Source organism: Triticum urartu, chromosome 1 (genome assembly GCF_003073215.2).
Source record: "Triticum urartu cultivar G1812 chromosome 1, Tu2.1, whole genome shotgun sequence".
Lineage (NCBI taxonomy): Eukaryota > Viridiplantae > Streptophyta > Magnoliopsida > Poales > Poaceae > Triticum > Triticum urartu.
The window spans coordinates 280,145,124-280,163,948 of NC_053022.1; the positions used below are offsets into that span (position 1 = coordinate 280,145,124).

Sequence of the window (18,825 nt, forward strand, 5' to 3'; positions counted from 1 at the left end):
CTTTCGAAAGCCGTGCCCGCGGTTATGGGAAGATGAGAATTTGTTAATGTCCGGTTGTAGAAAACCTGAAGTTGACCTTAATTAAAATACATCAACCGCGTGTGTAACCGTGATGGTCTCTTCTCGGCGGAGTCCGGAAAGTGAACACGGTGTTGGAGTTATGCTTGACGTAGGTTGTTTTAGGATCACTTCTTGATCATACTTTTATCGACCGTGCTTTGCCTTCTCTTCTCGCTCTCACTTGCGTATGTTAGCCACCATATATGCTAGTCGCTTGCTGCAGCTCCACCTCACCCTTTTACCTTACCCATAAGCTTAAATAGACTTGATCGCGAGGGTGCGAGATTGCTGAGTCCCCGTGGCTCACAGATACTTCAAAAACCAGCTCGCAGGTGCCGATGAGACCGTGCAGGTGACGCAAGCAAGCTCAAGGAGGAGCTCGATGAAGATCTTGTCCTTTGTTTTGTTTCGTTCTAGTTGATCAGTAGTGGAGCCCAGTTGGGGTCGATCGGGAACCTTGTCGCATTTGGGGTTCTTCTTTTATTTTGGTTCCGTAGTCGGACCTTGATTGTATCTGGATGATGTAATGTTTTATTCATGTATTTGTGTGAAGTGGCGATTGTAAGCCAACTATGTATCTCTTTTCCCTTATGTATTACATGGGTTGTGTGAAGATTACCTCACTTGCGACATTGCTTTCAATGCGGTTATGCCTCTAAGTCGTGCTTCGACACGTGGGAGATATAGCCGCATCGAGGACGTTACATATGGCCTTCTTACTGAAGCAAGACAACTGAGCAAGAATAATGATGTTAAGTGGCCTTGGGGACTCCAGCTGAAACAATGCAAAATAATTCCCAGGCTCTGTAACATGTTGCTGCAACTTAGCTACAATAGGTTTCTGTATCAAATGGTGAACAGGTCCAGTAGTGTCGTCAAACAAGTACTTCGCTGGTAGATCGCTTGGGAAGGCTGTGGCGATATGTACCATAAGCAGTTGATAAGCATTTCCACCCAGCATTATTTCACCAAATGAGGAGCGAAACTCGAAAGGGACCAGTAGTACAGTAAGCGGAATTCTAGCTCCAGAACCACCAATCATTTGTTTAGAATTGCAGTTCATATCAAGATGGTCACTCCTCTTATATTCCCTTTGACTCAAAAATAGCCAATACATGCTCATGGTCCTCATGGTCCCTAGCAACTTCTCATGCCAAGGAATATTACATGTAGCAGCTTGCTCCAGAAAGTGATGTTCCGACAAGTTCCACTGCTCCTGGCTTTGATGCACAATGTCACCAGCACCCCATAATTTCTCAAGGCAAAAACAGCCAGCCAACTCACTGATGTGCACATGATTAATAAACTGATGCTCAATAAATTCCACAATTTGTAGTTCAGACAAACCATGCACTTCTCGAGGATTGTTGGATGGTAGCAGAAACTGAAAATCATGCCTAAGGCAGGGCCTGCAGACAGTTGTTTTCCGCACAAAACTGAGAGTCCATGCAACTCCACATTGTAATTGTTCAAAAGAACTAGGGAGATCAGACTGAATGGTGAAATCATTGCTATTTGTTCCGGGATGTGCACAATAACAGATCATCTCACTACCACAATCGTGCTTAGTGGAAACCAAGAAAGTGAGTTGCTCTTGTTCAGCAAATGCACAAAGTTCAGAAAACCACTGTTTACTGTAATGAAAGAGCTTCACATGTGTATTGAGGCATGAATCATCTTCATCTTGTTGCAAAGACCACAAACACAGGAGCTGACCTGGGAATATCCTTATGCCGTTTCCAAGAAGACCACACACAAGATTTCCAACATGGCTTAATTCCATCAGAAATCTACTACTAATCAAACCACTGTCATGCACTTGAACTAACATAATTAGATGCTTCATGAACCTTCCAATTAGAAACGATGGCCATGGAATGGGTCGGACCTCGTTTCCGTCTGCTGACACAAGATGCACACAATCACACTTCTCTAATGGCACACTGACTTCAAACGACTTCAGTCGCACACTTGGTAGATACCTCCAGTATTCTCTCAAAAAATTCAGAGCAACCGGCAAACGCTGCACCACATAAGTAACTTGCAACAGCAGCCCTTCATAATTCAGAGTCGTGCCTTCAAGAGAACCAGCAAACGACGGCCACGGCACGGGCCGTACATCATTGCCGTCAGCAAAATGCATCTGAAATGATGACCACGGAGTCGGTCGGACCTCGTTTCCCTCTGCAATATGATCCACCAGAAACGATGGCCATGGTGACGCCCGTATCAGCAGCCCTGCATGCCCCGGCGAGACGTCCAGGTCGTGGTTCCGGAACGGCTGCACGACGGCATCGGTGCCCGAGTGAATGAGATCCGTGACGAGCGTTGGTGCGGCTGTTGAGAGGAGCGGCACTGTCATGACTGAAGGTGGGAACGCCCTCGTGTTGTTGTCCTGGTTCGAGCATTCTGTCGAACAGGTCACGGGCTTGTCGTTGATGGAGTCCTCGGACGCATCGTGGGGGACCACCCGGGCCTCAGTGGTGGAGGAGGGGGTGCCGGGGAGGACGGCGAGCTCGGTGACGACTTCTGGAATATCCTCCACCCATGTGTGCTCGTCCATGCCCGTGTCGGGGACGTGGCGGTTGCTGTCGAGGGAAGACTCAGGGGATGTGTCGTGGACCTCCTCGTCGATGGTGGGTGAAGTAGTCGTGGATGCGAGGTCGATGTGAGACGAGGTAGCAGTAGCAGGAGGAGGGGAGGCAGGCAGATCGACTTGCGAGGTAGCCCCGACTGGATCGCCCGCACGCGCGGCCGCGAACTCGGACTTGATGCTATCCATCTGCGCCGATAGCTGCGCGAGAAACCACAACATCTGCTCGTCTGCGGTCATGGTGTCCCACTCCGGTGGATAGACCAGGGAACAAGGAGACTGCTCCTGATCGGACATGGTGCCGTCGCCGGTGGAAATTGGGAAATCGAGGAGGTGGTGGTGAAATTTACTGGCTCTGAATACCAGATGTTAACAACCTAACGATATCTTCCTCGATCTATCACTCACAGATGAACTCAAATAACAATGGTGGATTACAGGATCACAGATACACGAATTGGAGGAAGGAAGGTAAGGGGAAAAGAGGGACGGGGCTTGCCTGCTCCTGTCCCGTGCTCCCATCCGTACTCCCATTGCTAATTTTTCATCTAACGGCAGCGCCAGATTCCCTTTCCCGCGTGCCTTTTCTGCCAAAAAAAATAAATACCCGAGCTCCCGTATTCCCGTATATCCCTCGCCCTCAGTCCCTCACATAATATCCACAACTGTTTTTGGAGGGAAAATGTCCGCCAAACTAACTATTGGCGCCAATATGGAAAACAGAGGCACTAGGCAAATCTTTACAAACACAAGATCCTAAATACCAGGCGGAAGAGATTTCAATCTGGAGCCTGATTGCATCCACAAACCAAATTCAGGCAGATAGCAAAGTGTGCAAATATCAAGCGATCCGAGGTTTAAAGTAAGGAAATCATTGTCCTCTATGGCTTCTTCAAGCAGTGGTCATGAGAACCATGAACACGGCAATGGATCTTCAGGACCAAAAGTAAGAAATCGGACTCGTATTCTTCTTTATCTCCTCTTTTCATTGTTCTTGTCCTTCTTGTTGAACTAGTTGCACCATTTCCTCTGCTGAAGAACAAATCAAAAATGTTGATGATTGTATAAGATCTATGCAAATCTGACACAAAAGGAATAGCAGTTCTGCACAACTTACTTTGTCAGGTCAATCATGTTATTTCACTCATATATACAAGAATATGTTATTCTTTCGAGGCCTACTGTATGTAATAAAATCAGATGTCTGATTGTTGTTTTAGCCATAATCAATATTAGTTTCACAAAATCAACATTATGATCTTCTGCAATTGACTTAGATTCTGGTAGTTGAAAAATAATTTAGTGTACACGTAGTATTCAATTAGTGTGTTGTTTCACAAATCTAACTGCCGAACATATGAGTATTAACTAAAGCGAATACTGATTCATATAGGATGTGCATGAAACTGCTCCTAGCAATGCAACAGATTGCATTGATGAAAGGGTACCAAAGGTTGGCATGCAATTTGTATCTGAAGAGGAAGCTTACTCCTTTTATAACAAGTATGCAAAGGCTATTGGTTTTAGCATCCGAAGAGGGAGTCAACATAAAGTAAAGAATTCTTCCGTGATACAACAAAGAACATTTACATGCTCCCGTCAAGGTATGGGCTGCTTGTATTTTGTTTTGGTTATATAACTATTGGTATCACTAAGATACTTATTTCAATTGACAGGATTCCGTGCAGAAGATAAGAGAGAGGATTCTTTCAGTTACAGTAGGCCCGAAACACGATGTGGCTGTCAAGCCCATATGAAGATAAGTCTCAAAAACGGATTATATTATGTGTATGAATTTGAGGCTGCACATAATCATAATCTTGCTACTGGAGACATGGCCTTATACTTAAGATCCCAAAGAAAAGTGACGGAAGCACAAATAGCAAACGCTGAGGTCGCAAAGTCTGTAGGCATTTTGAATAAAGCAACTATTGATCTTATGGCCAAAGAAGCATGTGGACTTCCAAATCTTGGGTTTGCACCTGAAGATATGAAAAATCGTTTGTACTCTAAGAGAACATTGCAAGCAAAGAAAGGAGACACAGGGGGAGTGTTAGAATACATGGAGAAGAAGGTAAAAGAAGATGCCAATTTTTTCTATTCAATTCAAGTTGATGAGGATGATCTGATAACTAATATTTTCTGGGCTGACTCGAAAATGATATCGGACTATGCAATATTTGGTGATGTTATATGCTTTGACACCACATATAGGAAACTAGATGATGGGCGTCCCTTTGGTTTGATTGTTGGGGTGAATAATCACAAGAAAACTATGGTCTTTGGTGCTACACTTCTCTATGATGAAACTGCTGAAAGTTTTGGTTGGCTTTTTAGAACATTTCTAACAGCCATGTCTGGGAAACATCCAAGGACTATTCTGACCGATGAAGATGCAGCAATGGCCAAGGCAATTAGTAAAGTCCTTCCTCACTCTCACCATAGACTTTGCGTGTGGCATATGAATCAAAATGCTTGCAAGCACCTTGCTGGGGTTGTTGAAGAATATAAGAAGTTCAATGCTGATTTTCAGCATTGTATCTATGATATTGAGGAAGAAGAAGATTTTATAAATGAATGGAATAGAATGCTAGACAGATATGGACTACGTGACAATACGTGGCTGCAAAGGTTGTTTGAGAAAAGGGAGCAATGGGCACTAGTGTATGGCAGAAATACATTCTCAGCCCACATGAGCACTACCCAAAGAAGTGAAAGCATGAATAATGAACTAAAGCGGTACATTAGTATTAAATATGACATGCTTACTTTTTTCGAGCATTTTGAGCGCCTAGTTGCGGATAAAAGATTTGTAGAGGTCAAGTGTGACTTCAAGGCCTCACAAAGTACTCCCAAGCTGAAGGCAGAAGGAAGCTATGTGTTAAGGCAAGCCGCAAGTACATATACTCCCGCAATATTCAAGATGTTTCAGGAGCAAGTGCTTCGGACCCTGAACTATGACACATTTCTTTGTGATTCAAGTGATAAAGAGAAGAGGGTTTATACAGTAAAATTTCATGGAACACAACGTGAGCATGTTGTCAGTTTTTATCCAAACGAAGAAAAAGTCAATTGCAGTTGCAAGAAGTTTGAATTTGCTGGAATCCTCTGCTCTCATTGCTTAAAGATACTTGATATTAATAATATCAAGCATATCCCTGAACAATATATATTGAAAAGATGGACAATTGATGCCAAAAGTGCTAGAGATAACAAGCAATCGCAATTTGCACGAGGATCTAAAAGCAAGAATGTCAAACTTTTACAAGGACTTGTGCAGAATGTTTATCCACATAGCTGCTCGCGCCGCAGAGTCCGATGAAACATATGATATGGCTGCTAATGCGCAGAGCAGCTAGCACGAGATGTGGAGCAAAGCTTGAAAGTTAGAGTTGATCCAGACCCAAATCCGGATTTGGGTGACTCCTCTGTTTCACAAGGTATATATTTATATACTATACTAGTAGTTCCATAGAGTATTTTCAAACTAAGACTTGCATTTAATTTTACGGTTGCACTTGCAGGTCTGAACATCGACTCTACTAGAGTTTCAAAGCATAACGAGGGGCTTCACATGCCAAGAGGTATGAAGGTAAAGGAGAAGACTGTACGAGGGTCAGCGAGACCCGTTGGTGGCTTGGAGAAAGCAAAAACAACGAAGAAAAAGAAGATAGATGATTCTTTACAACTACAACCTGAAATGCCTTTCGCAAATGAAATGCCTACGAATAACCCAATCTTAATGGTATAAGAAGTCTAAGCTTTTTGACTTTATCTACTTTTCAAACTTCTGCAACACTAAGCTTTGCTATTAATTTTCATAGTGTCAATTCGGAGAAAATATTGTACCAGGATCAGGAAGACCCGTTGGTGGCTCGGAGAAAGCAAAAACAAAGAAGAAAAAGAAGGCAGTCCATTCTTTACAACAACGACCTGAAATGCCTTTGACAAACCAAATGCCTAGGTATCAACCACAGTACAAACCAACCCAAATGGTATAAGAAGTGTACTTTTTAAACTATTTTTCATTTTCAATCACTTATGACCTAAGCTTTGCTATTTATCTGCATAGGTTCATCTGGGAGCTCCGCCAAATCATGTGTACCCCTATTTAGCACATTACAACCCAAGTCTGCAACAATCCATTGGTCTGTCGACCCCTACGATGATGCCAGGACAAAATCTATTACTCTTCCAACAACAGACTCCTACCAGTGATACTTGTACCCCTATGATGATGACAGGACAGAATCTACCATTCTTCCAACAACAGAATCCTACAATTGGTACCTCTAGCCCTACGATGATGCCGGAACAGAATCTATCATTCTTTCAACAGCAGACTCCTACCAGTGGTACCTCTACCCCTATGATGATGCCCAGACAGAATCTATCATTTTTCCAGCAACAAAATCCTACCAGTGGTACCTCTACCCCGACGATGATGCCAGGACAAAATCTACCATTCTCCCAACAACAAAAGCCAGCTTAATCAATGTTATAGATTTTTGTTTCATGTACTTGTGTGCAATTCTATTAGAACCTATGAGTATACGACCATGGATTGAAGGAGACTATCTATGTCAATCAGCAAGTAATTGAATAAGCAATTTGTGACCGTGATAATATAGAAATAGTATTATCTGTCATGCATCATGTATAAACTGTACTATTACCAACATCATAGATTTGTTTGTCTAACCTGACAAACAGACCAGTAGTCGATGACTATGGTAATGGAGCGCCATTGTCACCTGGACGAGGATCAATCCAACCATATGACTTTGCATGCATCGATCTAAGGAGTAGTTTGTTCACTTAGTTGAATTGTGGGCTCATCCTGTATGCAAATATCACCATCAGTAGCTATATTAATTTCAGTTTATTTTCAACCAGTACACGAAACCATCAGCATTTTGTGCGATGAAAGATATTTCGTTGCCTCTAATATTAAACATCTTTAAAGAAATATCAAATTGAGCACCTTCAGCACACAGAAAACGGTCAGCTAACTAGGTATCCAGGACATGTAGAAACTAATTTCGGTCTATAATTTTGCAATCACATAATTTTAGCTTTTAACGAATCACTGTATGGAACAAATTAATTTGCAAGGCCCCAATGTGCATGTGCGCTCAATTGGTAGTAGCTAGCTGTTGACTTGGTCAGATGTGAACTGAATGGCAAGCAAACCAGAGGATACATCTGTATTCTAAACAAAACAGTAAAGAGGAGGATGAAAGGGAGCGACGGTGAGTTCCTGTACTGACCATGGCGCGCAGCAGGCGAGGTCGGCAGCTGCGTGAATGGTGTCGGGGCCCCGAAGACCCGCTGGATGGCGGCCGCCCTCGTCGCTCGCCGCGGCCTCTGCCCTGCCACCGCCGCCGTGGTCTTCAGTGGCGGCACAACAGCCACCACCACCACCTCCACTATCCCGACCCGAGCTCCACCATGGCTGCTAGCAACTCCAAGACCTGGCCTTTGGCGCGAGGACGAATCAAGACGGGGAGCCGGTCTTGCGACGGGAGAAGCCGCAATCTGGGACGGGCGCGGGGCCATAGCTGTGACAGAAGCTTCAGCCCAACTCAGGCTTGCCGCGCTCCTCCTTTCACGCCGGCGGACCTCCTGGAGGCCGCGACGACGATACGGGGCGGTAGCAGATCCACTCGATGCCTCCGCTCCAGACGGTCGACTGTCGGCAGGGAAGGCGAAAAAGGAGGAACGAATACGAGAGCTTCGTGTGTTTTTTTTCCCAGAAAAAAGACACGCGAGGGAGGAAAACTGGCGCAGCCGTTAGATAAAGAATTAGCGAAGGGGAGTACGGATGGGAGCACGGGACGGGAGCAGGCAAGCCCCGTCCGAAAAGAGGGTAGCCGCCGTCGGGTTGGTCCGTGATCCACTGGATAGGTTGTTCGTTGCTTTTGCCCAAGTATTTGTAGCTGCATCGGCCAGAGGATTCCCAGCCGGGCCAGGCCCAAGTGATGTCCAAAGGCAAGCCCACATGGGCTAGGGGGAGGGCCCTGACAGATACTATATGAAATATCTCGACTTTTTACACTAAGCACTGTAACTACCCAAACAAATAACTCCATCGAAGCATAAACTCATCAGTTCCAGCCTGCATGGCTACAGTAATAGCCAAGCAATCAAGCTTTTTACAGGACTCCCTTAAGGTCAAACTCTGGAGGCGTCATCTGCCCCTCGCTTTCTAGTAAACCATCCCCCATCCAATATTCACAAATGCAAAATGTCTTTCAGGTCCCCAACAAGAATTTGAAGCCTAGGCACTCTGCGTGGAGAGAGGGTTGCAAAGGGGAGTCACTTTATGGATTTTTCAGAGCAGCCAGCCTCTGCTTGAGCTCCTCCAATTCCGAACTGTAAACAAGGTAACCAGTGTCATTAACATGGCAACTTATATCAGGCATAGGTGTAAATTCATGGAAGCAAGGGGAGCAGTCGTAAGCCCAACATTGAGCGAAAAAAAGATCAAGAGTACATAAATAGCTGTTGGAGATAAGTGTGTGTCAGCAATGGTCGAAGGAATAAGATCCTAACCAGATCATGTTTAATTCTTTTAAAGAAATGCAGACAAAATATCGTGAATACAAAATCAAAGTAAGTGTTCTACTTCGAAACTACTTTATCCTTCTTTTTTATTCGGTACACAAAAAACATATGATTACGACTCTAAGAGTTTACTCTTTTTAAAGAGGATTTATTAACTATTTCGATGTGTTGCATAGGACATCAGTGGGGAGCTAAGGTAGTCTTGGTCCATCGCAGTTTGAAGTTCAGAAAATATATTAACCTCCGTACCAAAAAGCTTGTCTTAGATCTGTCTAGATATGGATGTATCTAACGTGTCTAGATACATCCGTATCTAGACAAATCTAAGACAAACTTTTTGGGACGGAGGGAGTAGTAACCTGGATTCCTTAACAAGGTATGAAGGGTCCAAGGGGGGTATAAAAATGAAGAAAATAAACGACTACAGATCCAGGATCCTGCATACCTCTCATCAGCCTGAACCTTCTTTCCAGCAATTCTTCCTTTGGGAGCCGGGGATAACTGCAAAACAGTACCAGGACAAGAGAAATTTAGAACAAGAGTTAGAATCATAGTAATGAAAAAGGGGTTGCACTGGTAGCTTCAACTACCTGTGAGGCAACGTCAACACCAATCTCGTCGAGCACCTAAAAGAGACATTGAAAAGAATGAATAATCGAAGAAACATGCTAGGAAGAGTCTTTCAAAGAGATGCTACCAATTTGGATTGAGGTTGGACACTGGAAATAACCTGGTTAGCAAGCTCTTCAGTTTCATCCTCAGCCTGATCATCGTCTAAGACATTGTCGATTGAGTCAGACATCATCTCGTTCTGCACAAATAATCAGGATAGTCAGTACATGCAGGTGCATACACTTTGTCAAAATCTAACACAGGAACCCATCATATGCTTGTGAGCTTCCCAGAAATACAATGTAAAATCTTGTCAAATTGGAAGCAATCATTCTATGAAAGTAGGAAGTACTGGACATAAGTTGCGTACCGTCATATCCATTTGTGCTGACTGCTTTTGGAACTCTTGCATTACCTTCATTTGCTTGGCGGGATCCATTTGCTGCAATAAAAATAAAACAAAATTTATAGTAGAACACGTGTTTCAACTCTTACAAAATTGTATTCTGCAGCTCAGTTTAAGCAAAGGCGCACAGAAGTTACTACTGTAAGATATTTAAGTTCAAAGATACCGTGATAGTATACACTTGGTTTCTAAATTTTAACACCTGGAATATATCATTCCAATAAGTTAGGTAGCCTATTACCTTGTTCATAGCTCCCATCGCTTTACTCGCACTCTGCATGCCAGCAGAGACTGAAGTGTTGGCCTGCATCGCCTAAGGACATAATGCGCCAACAAAAAACAGAAAATTAACTCACCACCATGTGTGGAAGAAAGAAAAACCAGGAAAATATTCACCTGTGTGTGTGTCGCAATGCCACGAATCTGAGCTCGGCTACCTTGTAAAGTAGATATTTTCTGTCTTAACCTGATCAGTTGACGGGCCAGAATTTTAGTTGCCGCCTGACAAATAGAAGGGAATCAGGAGAACCATACTGCATGATTTAGAACAATATTAGTGCGTGAAACTGAAATATAGGAAATAAAACCTCATTGCCAGTTTTTGCAGTCCTTTTGATTTCAGCAACCAGTCTCTTTTCCTGTTAATTGGAACAAAAAAACAAGGTGAAGCTATGGTTACTGCTTATTCAACTGGCACAAACAAAATAGCGGAACACAGCAAGAAAATATGTGTGCGTCATATGGAGTGTGAAATATGTGAAGAACTACATGGAGCAAGCTTTAACAACTTGTCAGATGACTGAACGTATAAAGTCATTTCCATTGACCTGAGCATTTTATTTCTCATTAACCACACAAGACAGGGTATGTGATTAAACATACAGACCTCTTGCTGTAATGTCCCAATGTCCCTCTCAATACCTACAGATGACACGCTTCAGGAATTAGATAACCTCCGAACCTGCAAAGTTGAACTACTGGGAGAAAGCATGGCTTACATGGTTTTCTATAAAAGGTTATAGCTGATACTGATCGAAATTCTCAACATGTGGTTTCTAGGACAGGATGCAGAATAGTATTTCCCTCCATGTTTCACAATTCAGTCAAACCTCAACTCCCCGAGTTTCAACAACTTCTATTTAGCAAACATGCAAAAGCTTGGAGCGTATGTGTATTATGATAGAATGAGCGGAGTCACAGATGGTATGTCAAACCGTGCTATACAGGTATACAACAGATAAGGGCTTTAAGTAAATAATATTCAATTTCAACCAATTTTGGAGAATTTGGTAGCTGTGGCCATAAAATTAGTACCATTCAATTTACACCGAATAACAGGGATTGAACCTTAAATCAGAAGATAACCCTAGATGGGAACTACAATTGCCTCGAACAGTTGATCAGAAACAATCGAATATAATGAAGCAGCCTTCGATTCAACTTGCATTAATTAGGTTCAAACTACAGCTAGCACATGTAACTTGGTATACTCTGACCTAATAACGTACCATTTAAAAATGGCAATCCACTTGAGCGCCAAGTGTGCCGGAGCACAAACTACTCACCTCTTGTCGCGTTCGTCAGCTCCCGCTTGCTGTTCCTGATCGCCTCTGCACAGCAGAAACCGCAATCAGGGATTCAGAGCTCAGGGCACAACGATTGAGCTAGACACAGGCGTACGAAACCCTAGGATCATCCCCGAAAGCAATCCGATCGATCAGAACTCGAGCTACGCAACGCCGGCCGGCGCGCGAAGCGCAAATTGGGAAAGGATCACGTGAACCGAGGCCAAATTCGGGTGAAATTTTGAACGGTGAGGAAGGGGAGGGGTTGAGTCGTACCTCTCGGCGTTGGCTTCTTCGCGAAGGGATTCATCACTTCCTCGGTGCGCTCGCCGCCGGGAGGAATCGAGGAGGGGCGGTGGGGCGTGGGAGAAGAAGGCCGGCTAACGCGTACGTGAGGGGATTGTTTGTTTGGGTTCTTCCTGGTAGTTGCGCGGAAGGGCTACCTCGACTGACCGACTTCTTCTTCTGTTATTTAATATACTAGTTGGCCCGTTGTGTCAAATAGCGCAGAGACTTGCTGAAGATATATTGTCGATGAAAATAGTTTCATGCTGCAAGAACCTTTAACTAAATCATGCTATTTTTTAAACATATTTATTATGTTGTTAAATGATAGTCTGGGAAAAAGGAAACTTTGCATAATATGAATAGGTTCAGTTTGAAAATATGGACACTATGATGAGAGAGTAAAATTGGCATGGTTGTATTTTTTTAGCAAGTTTGGAAACATGGTTATCATGATGACAAACTTGGTCATGCATATTTTTTTTGAAAAAAAAGGAAAAAGATGAAAAACCTAAGAATATATATATACTAAACACCATGTATAAAACCAGTTAAGGAGAGAGGGTTTTGACGCTCCTAGGTGTAAATACGCCTATTATGAAATATGTATTAAAAAACACATTTCAAAAGAGTAGTGTTTCTATCAATTTGTTTTTATGTGTTTGAAAAAAAAAGTATTCATGTGTCTCTTAGACATATGTATATTTCCAAGCAGTTATATGGCAGATAGTTCGGCCCATGACTCAAGCGATTTATTTATCCCTTCTTCCTCAACACTTATTTCTTCTTCCTTGACAGCTTCATTCAGTCAAAGACAAAACTCCTCAGTAGTACTTCCATCACCTCAATAATTGGGATAGATATCATCCACTACAATGAAGAACAACAACATTTCTCTATACCTTGAACAATAATAAATCATTTACAGTACATTTGGCCAAGCAAACAATTAGTACAAGAACAATAACATTTTTCTATTTCTTGAATTCCACATGGGAGTATGGATGGCTTCACTCGTAACAATACATATGCCTTTTGTTTATTTGCCTGACAAAATGTTCATCAAATGAATCAATCAAATAGGAGGAAATGGGAAATATTTCAAACTAAAACAAAGAATTGATCCTAAATACATGAAGTGCAGTAGCTTTAAAGCCTCCAAATTATTTTGCTCTACTCCACCAGGAACGTGCAGGTCTTCAAGAACCAAAAGACGCCACTCGAGCTCTCTTCGGCCTCATAAGCTCTGTTGTTGTTTATATCCTTAACCCCAAAAGGTTTGTCTCTTAGCATATCTGTTGTTCTTCTGATCCTTATTATGTGTCGACTTATCCTGAAGAAAAGGCAATTGATATCCTATTATCATTAAATAAATCCACAGTTAACATGTGGATCGTGGGGAATGGTGAGATGCCATATTGGGGTTCGCAACACGAATAGAAGACCACTAATTTAATGCCACTAATTTACAGAAGGACAAAAATGCCTGAACACCCTTAAAAAAGGGCATGATTATGAGGTGAGAACAAGTAGGCTAGTGATCCAAGTGAAACTTAAAATGGAGCAAAAAATTGCCATAATGGTGTTGCTTGGAAAAATCACAGTACAATGCAGAATGGAATTAATGGCACATGTTGATGCCATTAAATAAAACACCCTTAAGAAACACAATCAACTAAACCTTGAACACAAGTAGGCCTAGAGCAAGAAAACAATACATCATATTACTAAGCAAAAGCAAATAGAAATATCAAATTGAGAGGCAGAACTATTTGAAAACAAAAATGTAGGCCAAGTACAGACAACTAACATAAAATGAATAATAATACGCCTTGAAGCTTGAAAATAATGCATACTAAAAGCAAGTTTCCTAAGCGCTAATACACCCTGCAATTTGTGTATACATGCATGAATAAGAAATTTGAATTGATCAAACCAAATCTGTTATAACACAGACGAATTAGAACTCTGAAAGTTGCATATACTGGAGTAAAGTTTGCTAAGCGACATAACACCCTACAATATCTGCGGTAAAATTACTTAGAAAGGCATCATGGACCCTGCGGTATAACCTGCATTACCATAGTTGTAGCTGCATCAACATGGACGCACCAGTTACTAAAAGGAACCTTTGCAAAATGGAAAATGAGCTTTTATTGCGCCTTGCTTCTTAGTGGGATGTGCATACCAACCATATCAATATGGAAAATTACCCCACTTCACGATAGTGCCAAGTCAAGCTATAGCCTAAAATATCCCGTGAAAAACTTGTAGAGAAATTAGAAAACAAATTGTAGGTTGGGAAAATGAGGAAAGAAGGAAGAAAGAAATAAAGAATCTCACATGTTCCCATCTCCTCGGCACATTGGGAGTTGTCCTCGAGCTATCCTCCTCTCCAGGCAGCTGCCAAGGTGGGGGGCTAGGGGCTCGACCAGGAGGGGTTCCCTGCCAACCAGGAGCGAAGATGAGGTACAATAAATATCAGCTATTCAGAAAGGGTATCAGCAAAAGCTCCATCCATGGTAGAACATTCAACAAGGCAGACACGGAAAGCTCCATCCATGGAGGCACATTACGTGAGGCCATCAACTAAGCAGAACTAAAAAATCATGATAGATAAGCAAACTCCAGTACCATTCTTAATCATGTCTAAATTGCAGTACTCATAATAGGCACCTGTTGAGAAGAAAAGGAACATATCTAATTTATACGGACTCCCCTAGTTTTGTTGGAAATGGATGTATGCAATTTAGATGAAACAGAGCATACAAAAAATAAGGACAAACTGATGCTTCTAAGGACAGGAGGTAGTAAACTTAAGGATATCTGTAAGCAGGTGCAATTGGTAATATGAAGCAATAAACAACAATTTGATTAACAATTAGGATAAAATCGCTGGTGTTTTTCGATATAGACTGATGCCTTCCTTGTACACATGGCTACTCAGTTGCCATCACATTATGGACATACACTGTATTTTTGCCGACTCGAAACCGTCACTTAGAAAAAAACGTTTTTAGATCAGCACATTAGTATGCTGATATATTGATGCTGTTTTTATGGACATACATGGTACACATGGAATCCCTGATGGTGTTCCTATATCAGCACCATTTGGAATAAAGGAGTGTATGCCAACACAAAGACCTTCATATTCGTCGAAGCTCGAGTTTCACCAAATACACTGATGTGCTACCATCTCATTACAAATTATGTATCGTGCCAAGGAAAAATCATTTTACCTTTCAGCATATATATACGATCATACGGTAGTCACACATATAAGCAGCACCACAAAAACAAACACACAAACACGACACCTGGAAAAAGCAGGACCAGAGGAATTAACACAACAATAAGCAGTAAACAAATAGGGTAGAAAAGTGCAGTGCTTAGAAAAGAATGACAAGGACAAACCTTGACCAAAGGAACAGAGAAGGAGCAACCTTAGCGATTCTAGAGTCTGCAAAATAAATGGAAAGGAAGGTTAGCCAAACAAGCCAGTCTGTTCAATATCTAACACAACAACAAATCAAAGACAACCTAGCTTTACATGGCAGAAATTTCAAGTAAGAGAAAAAATATATAATATGATATCTAACTATGTGAATACATTAGGAAATACCACTTCCAAATTAGAGCGCACCATTCTCCAAAACTCGAGGACTCAATATTCAGAAACTACACATCATGATAGTCAGTTGTTCTACAGTAGCAAGCTAAATAACACCTAGGTTGTGTATTATCTCATCACACAAAGAATGTAAATCATCACTCCATAAGATCAAGATTTACTATTTATTCTACTTCTGCCCCCAACGCATGAAATTGCATCTCCATTTGGAATCTGCTCTCCAGTCAAGTATTTTCTTAAGCAAATAGGCACATAGCAAAAAAACAAACCAGACTCCCGCCTCCATATATGCTTCACAGATAGTTGTTTACCAATTCTAGTTCTGCTTGAAACATCAAGCATAATTGGCTACTGATTCATTTCTAAAATAGAAGTGCACCAAAAAATAACTATTTGAAATTACAAATAGGGATAGGCCAATAGATGACCTCTTAATTCCATAGGAATCACAAAATCCCAAAAAACGGTACAATTATCATTTTATAAATGTTCGCACCTTAAAGTTAACAATCTCCTCAAATCAGCATACAAGGCTAACATAAACTTAAGCAAGACTATTCAAAATGATCATGGTACATGGTGGATTTATCATAATTGATATTTGGCTGGAAGTGGGCTACGTTCTACAGATATTCTGAAGCTCATTTTCAGTAGTCAGATAAATCGACCTGCTACAGCCGCCTCCAGCCGCCCACCAACACCCACGACAGGCCACCATGGACGACGCGCACCTGATTCCACCAGGAAGCCAATCTTGTACCATCGCTAGTGTGCGCGCGCCTGAAGTGCACAGTGAGGCAGATCTTCCCTCCGTGGTATATCTGCATCAATATCCCATCCACAACAAGAATCACTGCCAAGAATGATTATCGCCCGACAACACTATTTTCAACAAGTGTCATGGTGGCAATTCACAGAACAGTCCAACATAAATAAAGAAGCCGCAACCATATCCGGAACATTTACACGATCAACACGACATACAGATATTTAAAAGATCACCAAGGCAGACAACATGACACAGAAGATACTGAAAGTAAAACACGCACACATGTAGTAGAAAGGAAAGAAGAAAACCTTGATGAGTCAAACGACGCAGCTACATCAGAGATCATGCAACCTGCGAAATACACAAAAAAACAACCGATCAGAGCACAACGACACACAGACATGCAATGAACACTCGCCGGTCATAGAAGCAACATAACGGCCTATTTACCCGAGGCAGCAAGCAAAAGGTTGGGTAAGCAGCAGGACCGACGAGAAGAAGAAGCGCCAGCGACAGGAGAAGTAGGCTGAACCGTAGAACAAGCGTCAGCACACACGCATTTCATCAAACATTCTATAGGCAAGCAGAAGAGGAGTGGACTAACCTCAATGAGAAGGAGAGACGGACCCAAGGCTCGACGCAAGCGACAACAGGAAACCGTACCAAACTGCCCATGAAGGAAACAAAGGCAAACATGCGAAATTAGCACGACGAATCAAAAGCAGTAGCGAAGAACATGCGAACCAGAGAAGGACGAACCTCAACCAGCAGCAACATCGAGCATAGGAGGCCCATCGGAACAGAGCATGGGGCTGCCGCATCTCGGCCACCATGTGGCATGGCGAGGCAATATATCCAGTCCATCTGTCCTTTCCCGTCACAGTTTCATTCATCTTCTAGATGACTAACACGATTAGCACATCAAGCAAGAAAATAAAAGGAACGATGAACATCACATGGAAAAAACAAGAACGATGAACATCACTTCAACAGGAGAAGAGGTAGATCGATTGGGCTATTTGTCCTAGGCCACCAGCGGCGTGGTCGGAGGGCGATGCTTCTCCTCTTCCATCTCGTTCTCCTCGGCGGCTCGGAGATCCTTGTCGACCGCGCGCACGGCGCGGCACAGCTCGTCGTGGCGGGTGGCGGCGGGGCCGAGGCCAGCGGCGGCCGCCTGGACGAGGCCCTTGGCTCGGTCGCAGGACTCGCTGAAGGCATCGAGGCAGCGGTGGAGGTCCGTGAGCGCCACCGTACACTCGGGCTCGCGGACTGCGGTGGCCGCCGTGTCGACCAGCGCGTCGTAGGCACCAATCCATCTCTCTCTCTCCAACTGCAGATGGAGGTGAGGCACGCACGATGCATCGGTTAGCCAAGCCCCACAAGCACATGCATCGGGCAGCTGCAGTCCATCCACTCTCTCCAAAGTCCAAAGCAGACGAGACGCAACACCGCGCACAAGAAAGGCGTACACGTGCACTAGACACAATAGTAGCAGCCGACGAGCGGGACCAGAGCAGTGGCGGCCCACACGTCATCACACTAGTACAAACGCATGTGCACAATCCGGGTGCACATGCGTTGACCCACCCCTCTGTAGCTGACGCAGGAGGCAGTAAACTCCCCACAACGCACGACGCGGGCAGCGCGTGAGGAGCGCCGCGCCAGAAGCAGTTGACCGAGGTAACGAGGAAATATCCTATACACGAGACATGTGGTCACCGCAGCTGATGAGTGGGACTGGGGCCAGCACTGGCCCACTCGTCATGAGGACAGCACAAGCGCATGCGCAAAACGCGAGGAGCAGCGCACAGCGCCCGCGACCCGGGCTTCCTCGCATGCACGCGGCGCGGCAGGACAGGCTGCCCCGCGCACCCAATAAGCTGGCACACAGCCAATGAAATTCGACCCGAGCCCATAGGTCATCCGCTGGCCAAGATCTACCGTCCGGTGAAAACGCACAAGTCAAAACGTAGCGACCATCGAACGGACAAGAATGATAAAAAGACCGGGTTGACTAAAATCGAACGGCCGACGAAGCTTGCCATCGAGGGAGTGCCCTGGGAGCGAGTTGCCCGGCCTCTATATAGTTTTAAATACTCCCTCCATTCCGAAATGTAGCTCTTTGTACATATTCCACTATCAACTACATACAGATGTATATATATGTATTTTAAGTGTAGATCCATTCATTTGCTCTGTACGTAGTCCACCTAGTGAAATTTGTACAAAGACTTATATTTAGGAATGGAGGGAGTAGGTAGAAAAGGCAAAGCAGTTTCTGCCTTAGGCCTTGTTCTATTGATAGAATTTGGCAGGGATTGAGGTGGATAAAAT

At 43.4% G+C, this 18,825-nt stretch overlaps 2 protein-coding genes and 1 long non-coding RNA gene across 7 annotated transcripts; all 3 read right to left on the reverse strand.

Moving 5' to 3' along the window:
• Positions 1–3,368: 3,368 nt before the first annotated feature.
• LOC125507722 lies at positions 3,369–8,200 on the reverse strand. Its single transcript, XR_007282946.1, has 3 exons — positions 7,924–8,200; positions 7,356–7,493; positions 3,369–3,685 (listed from the first exon to the last, which is right to left on the reverse strand). It is a non-coding gene; the product is annotated as an uncharacterized LOC125507722 (long non-coding RNA).
• Positions 8,201–8,724: 524 nt separating this feature from the next.
• LOC125507713 (vacuolar protein sorting-associated protein 2 homolog 3) lies at positions 8,725–12,269 on the reverse strand. The gene is made up of 11 exons (XM_048672205.1): positions 12,080–12,269; positions 11,804–11,848; positions 11,125–11,159; positions 10,826–10,876; positions 10,635–10,739; positions 10,480–10,551; positions 10,203–10,274; positions 9,951–10,031; positions 9,811–9,846; positions 9,666–9,721; positions 8,725–9,028 (listed from the first exon to the last, which is right to left on the reverse strand). Exons 1-11 carry the CDS (start codon positions 12,111–12,113, stop codon positions 8,977–8,979), a joined length of 639 nt encoding a protein of 212 aa, XP_048528162.1. The 5' UTR covers positions 12,114–12,269; the 3' UTR covers positions 8,725–8,976.
• A 772-nt stretch (positions 12,270–13,041) lies between these two features.
• On the reverse strand, positions 13,042–17,948 carry LOC125507728. Of its 5 annotated transcripts, none has more exons than XR_007282968.1 (9): positions 17,251–17,945; positions 17,096–17,158; positions 16,942–17,017; positions 16,800–16,842; positions 16,454–16,543; positions 15,506–15,551; positions 15,331–15,408; positions 14,432–14,533; positions 13,042–13,421 (listed from the first exon to the last, which is right to left on the reverse strand). XR_007282968.1 is itself a non-coding variant. In XM_048672231.1 (8 exons), exons 1-6 carry the CDS (start codon positions 17,353–17,355, stop codon positions 15,545–15,547), a joined length of 384 nt encoding a protein of 127 aa, XP_048528188.1. In that variant the 5' UTR covers positions 17,356–17,948; the 3' UTR covers positions 13,042–13,421; positions 14,432–14,533; positions 15,535–15,544. The 5 variants fall into 5 exon arrangements, 3 of the variants coding, with proteins under 3 accessions (XP_048528188.1, XP_048528181.1, XP_048528176.1); XR_007282964.1 differs by having other exon boundaries at positions 16,391–16,543; positions 17,251–17,939; XM_048672231.1 differs by lacking the exon at positions 15,331–15,408 and having other exon boundaries at positions 15,535–15,551; positions 17,251–17,948.
• Positions 17,949–18,825: the final 877 nt, after the last annotated feature.

Coding starts and splice junctions, on each gene's coding strand:
- LOC125507713 (XM_048672205.1), bottom strand. CDS start 12,113: ATGAATCCCTTCGCGAAGAAGCCAACGCCGAGAG. Junction 10,877..11,124: donor TTGGGACATTACAGCAAGAG/GTCTGTATGTTT, acceptor TCCAATTAACAG/GAAAAGAGACTGGTTGCTGA. Junction 9,847..9,950: donor CTGAAGAGCTTGCTAACCAG/GTTATTTCCAGT, acceptor TGTCTCTTTTAG/GTGCTCGACGAGATTGGTGT.
- LOC125507728 (XM_048672219.1), bottom strand. CDS start 17,355: ATGGACTGGATATATTGCCTCGCCATGCCACATGGTGGCCGAGATGCG. Junction 17,159..17,250: donor CGATGTTGCTGCTGGTTGAG/GTTCGTCCTTCT, acceptor CTTCATGGGCAG/TTTGGTACGGTTTCCTGTTG. Junction 17,018..17,095: donor CGTCTCTCCTTCTCATTGAG/GTTAGTCCACTC, acceptor TCTACGGTTCAG/CCTACTTCTCCTGTCGCTGG.